The sequence below is a fragment of the Haliotis asinina genome, chromosome 7 (genome assembly GCF_037392515.1).
Source record: "Haliotis asinina isolate JCU_RB_2024 chromosome 7, JCU_Hal_asi_v2, whole genome shotgun sequence".
NCBI classification, from domain to species: Eukaryota; Metazoa; Mollusca; class Gastropoda; order Lepetellida; family Haliotidae; genus Haliotis; species Haliotis asinina.
This window is the reverse complement of record NC_090286.1, coordinates 19,985,515-20,004,208: the sequence shown is the minus strand read 5'-3', so window position 1 is coordinate 20,004,208 and position 18,694 is coordinate 19,985,515. Positions and strand designations below refer to the sequence as shown.

The window sequence follows — 18,694 nt, the reverse complement described above, 5'->3', positions numbered from 1 at the left end:
GTTTTTCAGATATTGTTTTCAGTAAAACTCTGCAAATCAATCACAGACCTATAATGTTCATTCTTCAGGTGTTAATAAAATCTGATGCATTTGAACTGAAATTATTTTATTAGTTTGTGTCTACTGTTGTGTATTTAGGTTCAGATGACTTGGTGATGATTGAATACTCTGCCAGTATACTGTTATGAACTCAGTAATGACCAACCTTTGCATAGAGCAGGGTCATGAATTTGTTAACCGTCAGTAAACAGAACTTGTAATGTGAATGTTGAAAGTTTCAGATTAGATTGATTACTGTGAAGCATTCATTGTGTTTGTAGAACTGTTGAATCTGACAGAAAGGCTTACAATATAGCATAGAAAGAAACACAGACTAAGTGTTTTATGTGTTTCACAGCTTAAGTATGTCACACAGTCACACACCTTCAAACAGATGACATATCTGGACTGCCATTACATACATCAAGATACCCAATAGAGGCAATGTAGGTGTGCATTTTCCTTTCATCCTCATGAGTAGATAAGGGACGTGGTCTAAAAACCTTCAGTATATACTAAACACCAAGTAATTCACAGATGACAATGACGATGGACAGCAACATCGCATTCATCTCAATCCCCACAAACGCTCAATTATCCTATTTGCAGACAAAGATTACCTCAGTAGACGTCTCATGTTTGTTATCCTAGATCAACTGTCAATGTTGGTTATAGGATTACTTATGTCAATACATATATTTGAGATTCTATTTATTGCTCTCATTCATCGAGAGACGACTACTAAAAATACAAATGGCTAACATTCATAATGGAAATCTAATATCAGAGGGAATAAACAGACAGTGAGTTCAACATCTGACCCCTAAACACACAAAAGTAATGGCTTTTCAATGACTAACCTTTGCCTTTAGAATGTAGTTGAATGGAGCTTGGGGTAACCATAGAGGGTTAAATACATGAGGGTGGTGTTTAGAGTTGGAGATCAAGATCTGGAGTGATTCAAAACCTACTGCTACAGAGCTACACAGGCAGAAATGATAATCAACACAGTCACCTGTGTCACAGATGAGAGCTGACAGTTACAACACACACCTGTGTTATGGGGATGACAGTGACAACACACACCTGTGTTACAGTGATGACAATGACAACACACACCTGTGTTACAGGGAAGAGATGACAATGACAACACACACCTGTGTTACACGGAAGAGATGACAATGATAACACACACCTGTGTTACAGGAAAGAGATGACAATGACAAAACACACCTGTGATAAGAGGACTGATGAAATTGACAACATATACCTGTGTTACAGTGGAGAGATGGCAGTTACAGAAATCTCCCAATGCTACAGGGCCCTTTGTTTTGATAGGATTGAGATCATCCAAAGCCACAAGGCCTATGCTAGATAGGGCTGAAATCTCCCAATGCCACAGTGCACATGCTTTACTTAAATGTAACATAAAATCAAAGGATATGAAAAAAATACAATCAAAGAAATAGTTTTCCACAGACAACCATTACACAATGTGACACTGTACCAGACATGTCGACATTCAGTTTAGTAGATTCTCCACGGTACCATCATGTACTCCAGATTTACAGTCTGTTCACAATTACTTGTGTGTCTTGAGAGTATGTATATAGACAAACCACTTGTTTTATGGTATGTGTCAGATAGGTATGTGTTACTGTGAAGGTCACATGCCCTCACCTGGAGATAAGACAGGCAATATCATGCCTACAGCACCTGACTCTCCACTGTTACACTGTTGTACATCTATTGATTTAACTTGGATGCTAAACATTCACACATATTAAACCCAATTGCCTGAAAAACTTGCTAGTACCTTGCTAAAACCTTGCTATGGAACACTGCTGCTTTGATACCATTAAGTCATACAATACAGGTGTAACATGTGCATGAGTGTACATCTTAGTTGGCAGGGGAACACACAGGAGTTCAAAATTTGTTTTAAAATTCACTAGCCACATGACAAGTGACTTCAAGAAAGTAATTTGTCCTGACTAATTTCTCACTTGCCCTGATTTTATGACACAATGCTTGATGGTAATGTTTACCGGACTATTCATCGAAGAGTGATGAATTTCCAAGAATGATAGCTCTACTTTATTATTATTGCGAAATATTAATTATTATAGCTATATTATAAGCAGATATGAAATGAAATTCAACTTTCATTTCCAACAAGGACAAGTAAGATGCCATTGTTTGTTTGATGAAAACTGACTTGTCCTGGGGATCGGGTGATGGGATTTTTGAACCCCTGTAACAGAGGTAAAATATGTGTGCATGTGGAAGCTGACTGGCAACTCACTTTGAGGTATTATGGGACAACTGACTAGCTACACCCAGGGAGAGCGTGTATAGTAGCTGACTGGCTACTCAGATTGAGAGTTTTGGGGCAAATGTGTAGCTTATCCCAGTGAGAGCGTGTATAGTAGCTGATTGACTACTCAGATTGAGAGTTTTGGGGCAAATGAGTAGCTTATCCCAGTGAGAGCGTGTATAGTAGCTGATTGACTACTCAGAGAGTTTTGGGGCAAATGTTTAGCTTATCCCAGTGAGAGCGTGTATAGTAGCTGATTGACTACTCAGATGGAGAGTTTTTGGGCAAATGAGTAGCTTATCCCAGTGAAAGCGTGTATAGTAGCTGATTGACTTCTCAGATGGAGAGTTTTGGGGCAAATGAGTAGCTTATCCCAGTGAGAGCGTGTATAGTAGCTGATTGACTACTCAGATGGAGAGTTTTTGGGCAAATGAGTAGCTTATCCCAGTGAGAGCGTGTATAGTAGCTGATTGACTACTCAGATGGAGAGTTTTTGGGCAAATGAGTAACTTATCCCAGTGAGAGCGTGTATAGTAGCTGATTGTTTAATCAGATGGGGAGCTTTTTGGGCAAATGAGTAGCTTATCCCAGTGAGACTGTGCATAGTAGCTGATTGACTACTCAGAGAGTTTTGGGGCAAATGTGTAGCTTATCCCAGTGAGAGCGTATATAGTAGCTGATTGACTTCTCAGATTGAGAGTTTTTGGGCAAATGAGTAGCTTATCCCAGTGAGAGTGTGTATAGTAGCTGATTGACTACTCAGATGGAGAGTTTTGGGGCAAATGAGTAGCTTATCCCAGTGAGAGCGTGTATAGTAGCTGATTGACTACTCAGAGAGTTTTGGGGCAAATGTTTAGCTTATCCCAGTGAGAGCATGTATAGTAGCTGATTGACTACTCAGATGGAGAGTTTTTGGGCAAATGAGTAGCTTATCCCAGTGAAAGCGTGTATAGTAGCTGATTGACTTCTCAGATGGAGAGTTTTGGGGCAAATGAGTAGCTTATCCCAGTGAGAGCGTGTATAGTAGCTGATTGACTACTCAGATGGAGAGTTTTTGGGCAAATGAGTAGCTTATCCCAGTGAAAGCGTGTATAGTAGCTGATTGACTACTCAGATGGAGAGTTTTTGGGCAAATGAGTAGCTTATCCCAGTGAGAGCGTGTATAGTAGCTGATTGTTTAATCAGATGGGGAGCTTTTTGGGCAAATGAGTAGCTTATCCCAGTGAGACTGTGCATAGTAGCTGATTGACTACTCAGAGAGTTTTGGGGCAAATGTGTAGCTTATCCCAGTGAGAGCGTATATAGTAGCTGATTGACTACTCAGATGGAGAGTTTTTGGGCAAATGAGTAGCTTATCCCAGTGAGAGTGTGTATAGTAGCTGATTGACTACTCAGATGGAGAGTTTTGGGGCAAATGAGTAGCTTATCCCAGTGAGAGCGTGTATAGTAGCTGATTGTTTAATCAGATGGGGAGTTTTTGGGCAAATGAGTAGCTTATCCCAGTGAGAGCGTGTATAGTAGCTGATTGACTACTCAGATGGAGAGTTTTGGGGCAAATGAGTAGCTTATCCCAGTGAGAGCGTGTATAGTAGCTGATTGACTACTCAGATGGAGAGTTTTGGGGCAAATGAGTAGCTTATCCCAGTGAGAGCGTGTATAGTAGCTGATTGTTTAATCAGATGGGGAGCTTTTTGGGCAAATGAGTAGCTTATCCCAGTGAGACTGTGCATAGTAGCTGATTGACTACTCAGAGAGTTTTGGGGCAAATGTGTAGCTTGTCCCAGTGAGAGCGTATATAGTAGCTGATTGACTTCTCAGATTGAGAGTTTTTGGGCAAATGAGTAGCTTATCCCAGTGAGAGTGTGTATAGTAGCTGATTGACTACTCAGATGGAGAGTTTTGGGGCAAATGAGTAGCTTATCCCAGTGAGAGCGTGTATAGTAGCTGATTGTTTAATCAGATGGGGAGTTTTTGGGCAAATGAGTAGCTTATCCCAGGGAGAGCATGTATAGTAGCTGATTGACTACTCAGATGGAGAGTTTTTGGGCAAATGAGTAGCTTATCCCAGTGAGAGCGCGTGTAGTAGCTGATTGACTACTCAGATGGAGAGTTTTTGGGCAAATGAGTAGCTTATCCCAGTGAGAGCGTGTATAGTAGCGGATTGACTACTCAGATGGAGAGTTTTTGGGCAAATGAGTAGCTTATCCCAGTGAGAATGTGTATAGTAGCTGATTGACTACTCAGATTGAGAGTTTTTGGGCAAATGAGTAGCTTCTCCCAGTGAGAGCGCGTGTAGTAGCTGATCGACTACTCAGATGGAGAGTTTGGGGGCAAATGAGTAGCTTATCCCAGTGAGAGCATGTATAGTAGCTGATTGACTACTCAGATGGAGAGTTTTGGGGCAAATGAGTAGCTTATCCCAGTGAGAACGTGTATAGTAGCTGATTGACTACTCAGATGGAGAGTTTGGGGGCAAATGAGTAGCTTATCCCAGTGAGAGTGTGTATAGTAGCTGATTGACTACTCAGATGGATAGTTATGGGCAGCTGAATAGTTTCATCAGTGAATGTTACGGGGCAGCAGACTACATACTGGCAGTGACAGGTAGGCATTGAAGTACTCCACAAACAGATCATCAGTCGCCAAAAAGTCCTCCTGAAACAAAAACAGAATATTAGCACACGAAAGACAGCACCACACTGGCCAACAACATTGATGGACATTTGGACTAAGTATCAGACCACTCCACAAGTGGTATCATGAATAACTCCTCACACAGTTGGTAAATCCTGCTATTGTTAATCACACTAAATAACACATAGACCTTCACAAGAATGTCATGTGTGTTTATGACCCTAACAGTTTCCTGACAAAAAATTCTTTAAAGAGTAAGTTCAATTATAATAACTAATGCAAGATTGTTTGTACATGACTGATTGATTCAATCCAGTTTCTGAAGGCACAATCCTTTTCTCAAATGAAAATATAATGTTTGGATTTAGGGGAAAAAATAATAACACTTTAATGCAATATGCTTGATTGTAAAACAATCAATTTACGGATGTAGCAGAAAAAAATCAAAACCAAATTTTCAGTGTATACAAAGAGAAATTGTAAACTGTTATGATGTGACAAAGTTTTTTGACTTTTCAAAATGCCAATTTTCAAACTTCTACAAATATTGGTCACCCTTCCATAATCTCTTTGCAAGTTTTGATAGTACTATGCCATACGATGTGTCCTATACTGTGAGAACTGTGTAGACAACAGAAAGTATGTACATTACTAATGCTGTACCATGTGATATATCCCATACTATGAAAACTGTATATACAGCTATGCAAGTGTAGTATTGTATATGGTTAAGCTGTGTACATTGCTATGTCAGGAGATGTGAAAGGCTGTTTCATGCGATTCCTTTCACACTGTATAAATTGTGTACACCTCTACTTTATGAGATATTTCATACTACAACAAACTGTGTTTTCTCAAGTGTCATATCCGATGTATTCCCTATTTGAGATTTGACTGTTATGCAATGTGATATAACCCATACTATAGAAACTGTGCACATTGATATGACATGAGATTACTTTACACTGTGAGAACTGTATTTTACTACACCATATGATGTACTTTGTACTATAATAATTGTGGTCATCACTCCTACCGTACGGTGTGTTTCATACTGTAAAGAATAGTTGTTGTTTTTTCAATACTATGTCTCGTGATGTTTCCTTACTTGACAGCTGTATAGACTGCTATACAAGGTGATGTACTGCATACTGTAAAGTACTGTATACCGTGCTATACAAGGTGATGTACTGCATACTGTAAAGAACTGTATACCGTGCTATACAAGGTGATGTACTGCATACTGTAAAGTACTGTATACCGTGCTATACAAGGTGATGTACTGCATACTGTAAAGTACTGTATACCGTGCTATACAAGGTGATGTACTGCATACTGTAAAGAACTGTATACCGTGCTGTGTCATGTGATGTACTCTATACCGTAAACACTCTATGCTTTACTGTGTTTCTTTCATAGTACATGATACTGTGTACTTTTATTACACCATGTAATGCACTTCGTACTACAAAACTCTGGTCATCACTTTACCAGGTAAAGTACCTACTTTGCTCTGTCATATGTCAATACTGTAAAAGACTGTGCACACTGCTGTGCACTCCATACTGTACCATCATATCTATGGGGAAATTAAAAAAAAATAAATAAATAAAAAAAACAAAACATGTATAAACTTTACCATATCACTGCTATGTACTATATCTGTTGTTTTGGCAGGCTGTCAATTTTCTTTATGACTGCAAATACAATTTCAGTTCAAACAAGAGTGGGCAGGACTGGTTGGCTTTGTGGTTCTGCTTCACCTGGAAAAGTGTATTATGGTGGTGAACCACTGTGGAACAAGTGGGTGGTGGCTCTTCACTGCAGATGATAGGTACTGCATCAAGCACACAAAGTCCAGATCACCTTGAGGAGGGCATTAACCTATGCTTACACACCTAGCTCCAGGGGTTATATCGGCCATGTTCACATGTCCTCAGTGTGTTTAAGCCAGGGACAGTATTCCAGACCAACCTGGCCATGTTTGGATATGTCACCCACTATGACATGCTCTCCTGGCCACATCAAACATTGTTGTGTAATACTCCAACCAAGGTCCTCCATACTCTCTTGTAAGTTCAAAAGGTCACTTCACGAAGGATCAGAAATGACATAAATTGATCAATATTTTTCATAACAGGTTCATTCTCTTCATGAATTATTTTCACTGTATTTTTCTCATCCAGATTTTAAAATGCCAGTGAAGGAATTTTTCTGGACTGATAAGTATTTCCATAAACACTTAAACTAATGAATTAGGTCCAACAAATACACCTACTAGAAACTAAGTCTTTCATCATTAATTGAGCAGTAGAGGTATTTGCTTTTCCTTGGTCTAAAAGCGACATTTCTTTGCTGAAAAGAAGTAGTTTCATTGGCCTTGTAGGGGAACTGAAATACTTGAAAGAGGATTCAAACCAATGATCCTCAGGTAACTTTTCTGACTACCCACGGGATGCAAATCTGCACAGTGATTTGTGATGACTAAACCACTCCTGTGCCCCAACAAAGATCTGATGCATCATTCAATCAGACATATTTTGTCCGCTGAAAGCACTCTCTCTTTATTACCATTTCAAGTGCCTGACAGGGCTTCCACCTCAATCCATGTTATAAATCGTTCAAACATAACAACAAAGTACACAAATACAAGTGTGAACAGCTGACTCTGTAGGCTGTTGTTCACATACCCAACTCTTCTATACTGCAATATATATCACCAATACGGGGGAATAAAGACCACATTATTGCTTATAGAGACTGCTTTATCAAACATTCAGCAGACAGTATCCAAGTCATTGTGGTTTTGATTGATGACAGTGATCGGATTGAGACAGCTAAATGACAGGGAAACGATGGTGTGTATTGCTTTACCTCCAGCTACTGGTTAAATTGAGCTTGAAGATACAAAGCTTGCATATACCTATCAATGATCTTCCTTCATTGATATCAAAAATAAAACTTGGGATTAGTTGTATAAGGCTTGTGAATGGCATAGGATTAAAGTATTCACTATCTGAATGGATCCTTCTTCAAATCTACAGCATCTGTCATCATCAGTGTATAAAACATTCATTATAGTTCTACAACTAGACACTCATTTCAATGCATATCATATAACTTACATGGCATAAGTTACAGTCTACATTTTCCAGACTTGAAACCTTCAGCATACTGGTTGCCAGTATCAGAAAACAAAACATGCTCTTGTTTCTTTATCCCATCACACAATCCTTTTTCCACAAAGACATGACATATTCCCTCTCCCATACAGACATGACACATTCCATTTCTCATACAGACATGACATATTCCATTTCTCATACAGACATGACACATTCCTTTCTCATACAGACATGACACATTCCCTTTCCCACACCGACATGACACCTTCCCTTTCCCATAGACATGACACATTCCCTTTCTCATACAGACATGACATATTCCATTTCTCATACAGACATGACATATTCCATTTCTCATACAGACATGACACATTCCTTTCTTATACAGACATGACACATTCCTTTCTCATACCGACATGACACATTCCCTTTCCCATACCGACATGACACCATCCCTTTCCCATAGACATGACACATTCCATTTCTCATACAGACATGACATATTCCATTTCTCATACACACATGACACATTCCTTTCTCATACAGACATGACACATTCCCTTTCCTATAGACATGACACATTCTCTTTCCTATAGACATGACACACTCCCTTTCTCATACAGACATGACACATTTCCTTTCCCACAGACATGACACATTCCCTTTCTCATACAGACATGACACATTTCCTTTCCCACAGACATGACACATTTCCTTTCTCATACAGACATGACACATTCCTTTCTCATACAGACATGACACATTCCCTTTCTCATACAGACATGACACATTCCTTTCTCATACAGACATGACACATTCCATTTCCCATAGACATGACACATTCCTTTCTCATACAGCAATGACATATTCTATTTCTCATGCAGACATGATAAATTCCCTTTCCCATACTGACATGACACATTCCCTTTCCCATAGACATGACATATTCCCTTCTCATACAGACATGACACATTCCCTTTCCCATACTGACATGACACATTCTCTTTCCCATAGACATGACACATTCCCTTTCTCATACAGCAATGACATATTCCATTTCTCATACAGACATGACACATTCCCTTTCCCATAGACATGACACATTCCCTTTCTCATGCAGACATGACACATTCCCTATCCCATACAGCAATGACATATTCCATTTCCCATACAGACCTGACACATTCTCTTTCCCACAGACATGTCATATTCCCTTTCCTATACAGATCTAGTAGGGCATGGAGTCATCCCACAGATGATATTCTTACCTTGTCAGCTTGCTGATGGGGTTAACCTCTCTGGTCATGTGGACAAGGCGTACCACTTTGAATCAGAAGGTGCATTGTTCGAATCACAGCACAGGATCCGCTACACAGACATTACATCTTCCCTATTCTATACACCCATGACACAATCTCTTTCCCATGCACCCATGACACATTACCTTTCCCATACAGACACAGCACTTTCCCTATTCCATAAGGACATGACACATTCCCTATCCTATACAGACATGACACATTCTCTTTCCCACAGACATTACAATGTTCCCTTGTTCATTCAGACACTTAAGAACAAAGTGAGAATTAACCGAAATGTTTAGAAACACTGATGACAGATTGATGATAGACCTTGATGTGTAATGCTATTTTAGTTGAACCTAGATTTGTGATTATTGCGGTGCTGTGACCACTTTTTACAAGGAGCACTGTTGCTAAACAGCTCTCAAGAAATATTAATATAGCTGACACTGTTGCAATGATTATTCTAAATCTGTCACTACCTGCATAAATGTAAGAGTGATGTTTGTGTATTGATTATTGATTGTACTGTTCATTAATGTTGGGTTGCCTCATGCGTGTTATGCAAACACTTGATCAGAGTCATAAACCATAGCATTTCTATGTTGACTTGTCGTGAAGTCTGTCAGGAGGGGCTGTTTGCTACTAACTGAGTGAGTGAGTGAGTGAGTGAGTGAGTGAGTGAGTGAGTGAGTGAGTGAGTGAGTGAGTGAGTGAGTGAGTGAGTGAGTGAGTGGAATCAAAATTGGGTCAGTGGAGACACTTTTACCTCCAACAGCCCAGAGATGGTTGCCAGTATCAGACAATGAAGAAGACATACGTGATAAATTGAGGAAGTTTGTCAATCCAAGTAATTGTCAAGTGCCACTGTTTCATCAGAATCAATAGACTGAAGACAAACCCAGAGGTGGAACAGTGAATGACATCAGTTGGCACCCTGGCAAATACATCTGTCATTTACTGTGAGGACATTTTGGGTGCACAAGGTAGAAAAGACAAGGTGAGCTTTCATTCTATTCCAAGTTATTTCAAAACGTCAGTCATCAGATCATGTCAAGAAATCATGTTGCACCATGGGAAAAACAACATAACTACAGAAATGTGATCAGTGCTACACATTACAGTGACTCTAAATATAGGAAAAGTTGACTTGTAATCCCTGCAACCAAGGCACTATAGTGAACTACCTGCTCCGTCACACAGTCCCTGAACCACATTGTTTCACAGCTGCCATGCCCTCTCTACAATGCTAAAACCTTCAATGTAGCAAGTCTAGATTACTTCAGGTTCTCAATCTCTGGTCTCCCGGGGCTTCTTTTGCTTGCTGTTATCAAAATTATATATATTCAGGGACTGAGCATTAGTCTATGAACTAACTACACATTACTGAAGTCAGAACGACAGGTGTTATATGCTGGTCTGAATATGTAGAGGATCGCCAGATTCTCTCACATTACTGTACGTAATCTGCAATGGCATGGTACATTAAATAATATGGATGAATCGAGTGATCCATAACTCTCCGTGAGTTGTATATCTGTATACTTACAGGCCCTGCCACCTCATGGACAGTGTGGTGTAAACTTTGCATGATAATAGCCCAGATAACTCCCCCTGTGTCATTAGCCTGACACTAACCAGCTAGACAACTCACACACTCACCTTTCAAAATTACTCAGCCATGTAAGTAGAGTTGAGTAATTAAGATTACAGTTACTGCGGCTATTAATAGTGAGGCTACAGTTTGAAATTAGACTGTGTGATGGTGTTGGACGAACACCAACCCATCTTTCAGCATGGCTCTTTACATAGCTGTGTTGATGATACAGTTATGTATTGTGTTACAGATACCACTGATTTGTTTTCTAACATTCTGTGTGTACGTGTATATCCAGCTAAAGGTACTGAAGTGCTTCTTGATACTGATATCAGCCTATCTTGGAGTTACAATAGGTGTACAAATCCTATCCTTGCAACAATCCCAGCTGACTACTGAAGATATGGTCTTGTATCATTGCTTGTTGCCAGCAGTAGAGCGTCACTGTATGGAATGTCCTGACTGAACAGATATTAGATATTTGCTAGCTTGTACACACTTTCAGGTCCCTTATTCACGAAAGTTTGTAGCCCTAAGAATTCTTAAGTTTGATCGTAGACAATGTGTCAGGAATGGGCTTAAGAAGTTCGTAGGGCTACGAACGTTTCAAGAATAAAGGCCCTGTTACTTAATATACATAATTTGGTTCAATTTGCATTCCTCACAATAATACCTTTAAATGACAGATAGGGGTGAGAGGGCATATGGCACAGAAAAATGTCCAATTTACAAAAGTTTACAAGAAGAGCCATGCCAACCAGTGAGAGCAGGTTCCTCTCTGTAATGAAACATTGTAACCATGCCTCATGGTGTACAGCAGAGTTACAAGGTAACTTGGACTATAACAGTAGTGATTCATTGACACTGACTGGTCAGTTTGTGACATTGTGATAGACTATAGATAGACTATTTGAGTTGCCTCCTGCAACATAAGTAGCCTGGCATCACTTGTAACCATGCTGGTGGTGGTAGAGGACGTGGCCTTCAAGGTACTAACAGATCCGCATTTAACGTTTTTTCCTTCTTTTCCCTTTTTTTCTTTTTTTTGAAGGAGAAATGGATATAATGTTGATGATTCAAAGGTTTTGAGAAAATAATAAATAAATGTTTGGAGGGAAAGTTTGTTGTTGTGCATTGTGATATCAGTCTTATCATAGGTCGATATTGTGATGGGTATCACCAGGTGTCAGCTCTTTTTCTGCAGGCAAGACCAACAAACATTTACTTTGAAATCTTTAAAGTAGATGTTACCAAGATAGAAAACAGAGACACAGACAGCTCCTGCCTCCATAATGAAATGGAGGGTCTATTATGAATAAGCTGATTATTGTGCTCTTACCATTGTCACAGGTACTGTCACACAAAAGGTGTTGAATACCATGCATTAGATTGGCAGATCCAAGGCCCCCCTCCCATCCCCTTGACTTAAGAGTACACTGAAAAAGTGTTTTTGTGTTGGTGGAAGAGCCAAGGGAGGGAGGTTTAGGGGGTTCAAACCCTGTTAACCCCCCTTTCAAAATTCCCAGATCAGCCCATGTATTACAAGTGATAATTCAATAACACATACTGGGAATATATGTCTAATTTCATAGATCAAACAAACCCTGAAAACACCTAAGTTACCTTTATGGACAAAATCAGTAACAGACACAAATATATGACATTCTGAATAGAGAAACAATAATAATCTCATGTACAGTCTATGTTCTATATCAGGATATGGAGCTGAAGTGGCCCAGTGAGACCCCTCTCATGCTATAAGCAGCGTTTAAAGAGCTCAACCTTAGCAACTATCAAGCAGTGAATGTTAAAATCACACATTTTTGATGTGATTACTTCAGCTAACTATAGTCACAGAGTGGGAAATGAGAACCGACTCCCTTACAACAGCAGAAAATATACAGGATCTCACCAGCGTTCTGCCACATTCTCTAAAGGTGGCCATATCTTCAAGATCCAAGTATTCCTGAACCGTTAAACTTCCATTAGTATTACTATGTTGGCAACTCTCACTTTCTTCCCATCATGCTTTGCAGGCCATTTACTCCAGTGGCCAGGCAGCGATTATGGATCTGCTCGGGTGTATTGTCCCCAATAGTAATGCCTTCAGCAGAGTGTTTCACTCAGTACGCAGGCTGGCCGCTAGGAGAGTAGTTGTACCGTCACACTGGTGAGGGGTGGGTGTGTTTGTGTGTGTGTGTACAGGTATGTACACTCACACAAACAGACAGTAGGATAAGGCTGGGTAATAAATGCTATCAGACTTTATACCACAGCTTATCTGTTCAATGAGGAAATAGCTTTTTGGATTCAACAAATCCTATTATTGATTGTCCAGAGGGTCTGTCCATGCACCCATATTTGTGTGGGCAGAGGTTGTTGGAGAGACACATAAAATACCGTTTTGTAGTCTTCAGGTAGACGCAGATAACTGTCTGGACAGGTTGCAGACGGTCAAAATATTTTTTCATTTGAAAAAAAAAATAGATATTATGTTTACACTACTCTGTACATGGAAGTGAATATGGTTTTGCATCATTGTGGGGGTGATTTATAGATGATATTTATAGATTTGGGATATTTGAACCAAGGTCTTTGTCATGATGGGGGATTGCTTTCACCTCTGTGCTACTGTAATGCTCCTGTACTGATGTACAGGGTGTTGTTAGGTTGGTTGTTAGGTTGTCCCCCTTGTCAGATGTTTATCTCAACACACTCACAGTGGCTGTTTTCACATAATTGGCTTCCCAGTACTAATCCCGCAGTTATATCATTTTCTTTGTACGTTAATCCGACCTTGTGTAAACATGTCACTATGCCTCTGTATCAACATAGTCTGCTCAGTACTAACCTGATGACAGTGAAAACAGTAGCCCTGGAATGTCTCAACCTTAGTGTTCAGTAAAGTTTCATGTCTTCTTAATCAGTGTCATACATACTTTATATATGGTGATATTCTGGCTATCACATGATGTGTGTATGATGCTCACAGTACAGTGTGTTAGGGACAGTCTGTATATGCCACTGTACAATGTGTTTGGGAGAGTGTATATTGTACGGTGTATTTGGGATGTTTCCTAAACACACTGTACAGGTCATATACAGGGAAAAGGACAAAGTTGAAATCGACACAAGTCCTCCCTACTTCCAGAACAAGGTCACATGCATCATGAAGGATGAAGTTCAAAATCATTGATGGAACCTGTTGTCTGATGCCTCCCATGTAAGCTTCAGGACACCACAGGAACGCTGTTGCACATATGTGAGTGACAGCTTCATCCACTTCACTCAGTGGATCTCACATCATGTTTGGTCTTGCTCCTGGCTACACAAGATAATGTTCTATCTGGATCCAAGTGGATGGCTACATGGGCTGTGTGTCTTGTGAAGGATCTTGGAATACAGATGTCTGAAACCACTGGCAGTGCAGGATAATAATAATAATAATAATAATAATAATAAGTCATCGTCTTTTATAATGCATAGTGTCCAAACACCAAGTGATTGCTCGCGGCGCTTTTGATAAGACAGCTAGTCTAGACATCAGGGTAATATTTTTGGAAGAGGAAAGTTTCCAGCTTCAGTCTAACTGGAAGATAGACAGTGTTTCAGTGTTTTTAATAAAGATGGGCAGATCATTCCAGAGAAAGGCGGATGTGAATGATTGAGAAGCGTCTGTGTCCAAAGGTTTTCAGTTTGGCTGTGGGAATTTTGAGCAGTGAGTTGTTGGTTGATCTGAGACAGCAAGATGGAACATACTCTTCCACTAGGCTGGACAGGTAGGATGGAGCCGAACCACTTATGCATCTGTATGTGATGCACAGGATCTTATATTCGATCCTTGCTTTGATCGACAGCCAGTTTGACAAGGACTGGTGTGATGTGTGACCATTTCCCACTTCTGGTGATGGTACGTGCAGCTGCATTCTGAATACGCTGTAATTTGGTGACAAGATCCTGAGGTACATTACCCAGCAGACTGTTACAGTAATCCAGCCGTGAGAGGATAGTGGATCTGGCCAAATGGCGTAACGCATCACATGTCAACAGGTGACGGATGTTGGCAATGTTCCTCATGTGGAAGTAGCATATGCAACATGCGGTATTTACATAGTCCTCCATAGAAAGGTTTGACTCCATGATGACCCTATTTTAGTTTATTGATTGACATCCAGGATTTCACATTAGAAATGCACTGTGAAACATGAGCTATCTGAGTTTTGGACTGATCAGGAAAAAATGATCTCTAAAGCTGAGTGTCACACAAACAACAGCCCTGAAGGGCAGCATCAGATGGACAGCTGGGAAGACCTTGTCCATTGGCCATCATAGGATGGCAGTCTGTCCCAGATGCTAGGAGACTCTAGCCTCAACAGCAGCATCTTCTCTGACCACTGACGTCATCACGTATGCAGTTGCTGTTGTACCTCCGCTGACTGCTGTTGTCTTCACAGAAGTAAAACATCCATCCTTTAATTAAATAGATAATATATTTATAACAAGAAGATTTATTGATATCACTTTTAGTCCATAACCCCCCAACTGTTTTCACCAATCAATGTCCTCAACTGTTTTTCTATGGATGAGTACACACTGAATCATGTGGAACCCTTGAGTCCCGTCTCCTGACTGGCAGCCAGCCAAGTACACGTGAGTGTGTTAACTATCCCACATGACAGCTGCAGGCACTAACCATTGCACAAAGACACCCTTATTAGTTGAGTTATTACTGTTGAGACAGCATATCTAGATCTCCATGCACTTCTGTAAACAATGGTAGTCGTGTATAAAGCCTGAGGTGACCGTCTTTTACATACTAGCTGAGGTTAGACAAATGTACAGGTTTAAACACGGTAGAATCACACATGTAGGTTATAGACAGGGGTTGATATTCAACAGTGTGATGTTCTGTGATGACAGGTGCACATATTAATGTGCATTAGACAGGTGTCCTCAATAAGAAGTATAATGTCTAGGAGACAGATGAACTGCATACTGTACATCATATACTGGTGTCCATTACGTCTTGAATAATGAGAAACATGAGAGAGCTTATAGGTGTGACTTATAATGTATAATGTATAGACAGTATGATATACTGATAAAAAGAAAGTTTCAGAATATTGGACACATGTAGCTGTGGCAAACAATACAAATATGCCAGCACTAATTCTTTCCAAAATGTAATTTCTGTCTGATTGTAAACAGCTTCAATGGCAAACATGGCAATTTGTACATTTTCCCTTGTTGTGGAAGCATTTGAAGATATATTCAGCAAAACATCACCAAGAAAACATGAAAAGCAAAATGCACATGCAAATATGCAGTGCATGCCGTATTGATCACTATAAAAAGACAAACACTGTGCTAAATTTTATCATTTGTCTTTGCCTGGAAAAGAGGATAGCATCATGCCATGACTGAGCGCTGCCAATTGAAACATCACCCTGGGCCACCTTGAAACTGGGGAGTTGCAGTCTGCAGTTGCTCAATAATTCAACGTTCATCAGAGCGCCATATCAAGACATGCTACTTTACATACAGCATGTTACAGTCCGCAACTTTGCCAATTCTCACATCAACGTCTTGCCAGTCACCATATCTAAACCTGACAGAACACCTATGAGATGAACTCAACCGTCTTTTATGTCAGTGTCAAAAGATGCCTCAGACACTCCCACAAATGGCCATCACATTGCAAGAAGAGTGGGGAAGAATTCCACAAAAGTGACTTAGTGGACTCATACAGTCTGTGTCAAAATGGTGCCAAGCAGTGATTGCTGCCAAGAGTGGTCATATATAGAGACTTTGACTGTGGACTCAAATAAACAGAAACACAACAATGAGGGCTGCTGTAGCAAACCTTATCTCTACAGATATGTAAATTATCATCTTTTTGATGTTGAAATTACATAAAATAATTGCTCTTAAACTATTGTAATCAATTCTTTAAACAAGAGTCATCAGAAGATGACAAATCCCTCCGACCCCACATATTTGAAAGAACAAATCATCTGATGGTTACTTTGAGTCCAAATTTATTCTTTTCAGACTGAGTCCAAATCCATGTAAATCGTGAACAACATAACTGCCAAAAATCTGCAAATAGCAAAAGGCACCACTCTGGGATTTGCCTCATATATGTGCAAATTTTGTTTAAAGATATTCAAAGGTTTTTGAGTTCCAGAAATGAAGGTCCTTTTTGAGACAAATCCAAACTGTTTCCGTGGAAACTGCGAAATATAAAACTGACAAAGGCACCACTTTAGCTTATGTTTGATATGTCTACCAAGTTTTGTTGAAAAATATTGAACGTTTTTTGAGTTGTGATCAAGAAAACAAAGCCTAACACTCACAGCAGAAAATAAAACAGTCTGAATTGCTTCCATGGAAACTGGGAAAAATAAATGGAAAAAAAAATCTGCAAATAGCAAAAGGCACCCTTTTAGGATAATTTTTTTAGCTGTGCTGTGGAAACAAAATGATTAGAGATGGATAGATGGACAGACGGACAAGGTGTCGACTATATCTCCCTGTATTACATGCCAAGGGGATAAAAATGGCTTATACATTTTATCTTTTTCAAGAGTATATTAGACATGTATTCCATAATCCTGCAGTGATCCAGATGGCCCTAGTGATTGGCTCAATTTGTTGATGTCTAGGAACATGGACTGCTTTGTTTAAGCCTGTGTTGATGATGAGTTGATCCACATGCAGGCAGGATAATCAAACACCATCAGCCCTGTTGGCAATATATGTACCATAGCCCATGTAACTGTACAACGCTGGTGTTGAAAGTATGTGTAAACACAGCTGGAAACATTCACTTTAATAAGCATCACTGTCCTACAGCTCATGCTGATCCTGGGGCTAATGGCAGCATAAACCATGTTGTCATAACTTGTTAAGGGCAACTGACTGCCATGTCTCTGTATTGTAACCCTGGACGCATAGTGAAGAAAGACATCATGTGTAAAGTACACCCAGCTCCAGACACATGTAAATCTGCTCCATACAGATGTCTCACAGTACACCCTACTCCAGACACCCAGTGTACCTCACAGTACACCCTATTCCAGACACCTGGTGTACCTCACAGTACATCCTACTCCAGACATGTGTATCTCACAGTAAAGCCTACTCCAGACACCCAGTGTACATCACAGTACACCCTACTCCAGACATCTGGTGTACCTCACAGTACACCCTACTTCAGACACCTGGTGTACCTCACAGTACACCCTACTCCTGACACCTGGTGTAACTCACAGTACAGCCTACTCCAGACACCTGGTGTACCTCACAGTACAGCCTACTCCAGACACCTGCGGCCGTATGCATATCTCAGGCGTAGCTTACGTCAGGGGTAAAGCGCTACGTCAGGTTTAACGTCACCTTCCTTTTAAGCTGCATGCACAGTCAACGCTTAGTCGTGGTGTAGCTAGGCCTGGCGTAATGGTTCTACGCCTAGGCGTAAGCGTGCTATAATTAGATTTCGAACTTTCGTGCCAAAGAACTTCACGGCATTCATTGATCAATCAACGACAACTTAATTTCACCGACGGTGAAATTATGTGTTTGCTAGAGATGTATAACGACAGGAAGACTATTCTGCAGTCCTGGCTGACAAACTCGGTAACCAATAGACAGAAACAAGAAGAATGGAGAAAGACCACGG

The 18,694-nt window shown here is 40.1% G+C and overlaps 1 protein-coding gene across 1 annotated transcript in view; it reads right to left on the bottom strand.

The window, feature by feature from the left end:
- LOC137291908 (regulator of G-protein signaling 22-like) overlaps positions 1 to 18,694 on the bottom strand; it is a 98,219-nt gene that overhangs the window by 55,590 nt on the left and 23,935 nt on the right. The window contains exon 3 of the mRNA XM_067823467.1: positions 4,949 to 5,011. Coding sequence (XP_067679568.1) covers positions 4,949 to 5,011 — 63 coding nt within the window. The remainder of the gene's footprint in view (positions 1 to 4,948; positions 5,012 to 18,694) is intronic.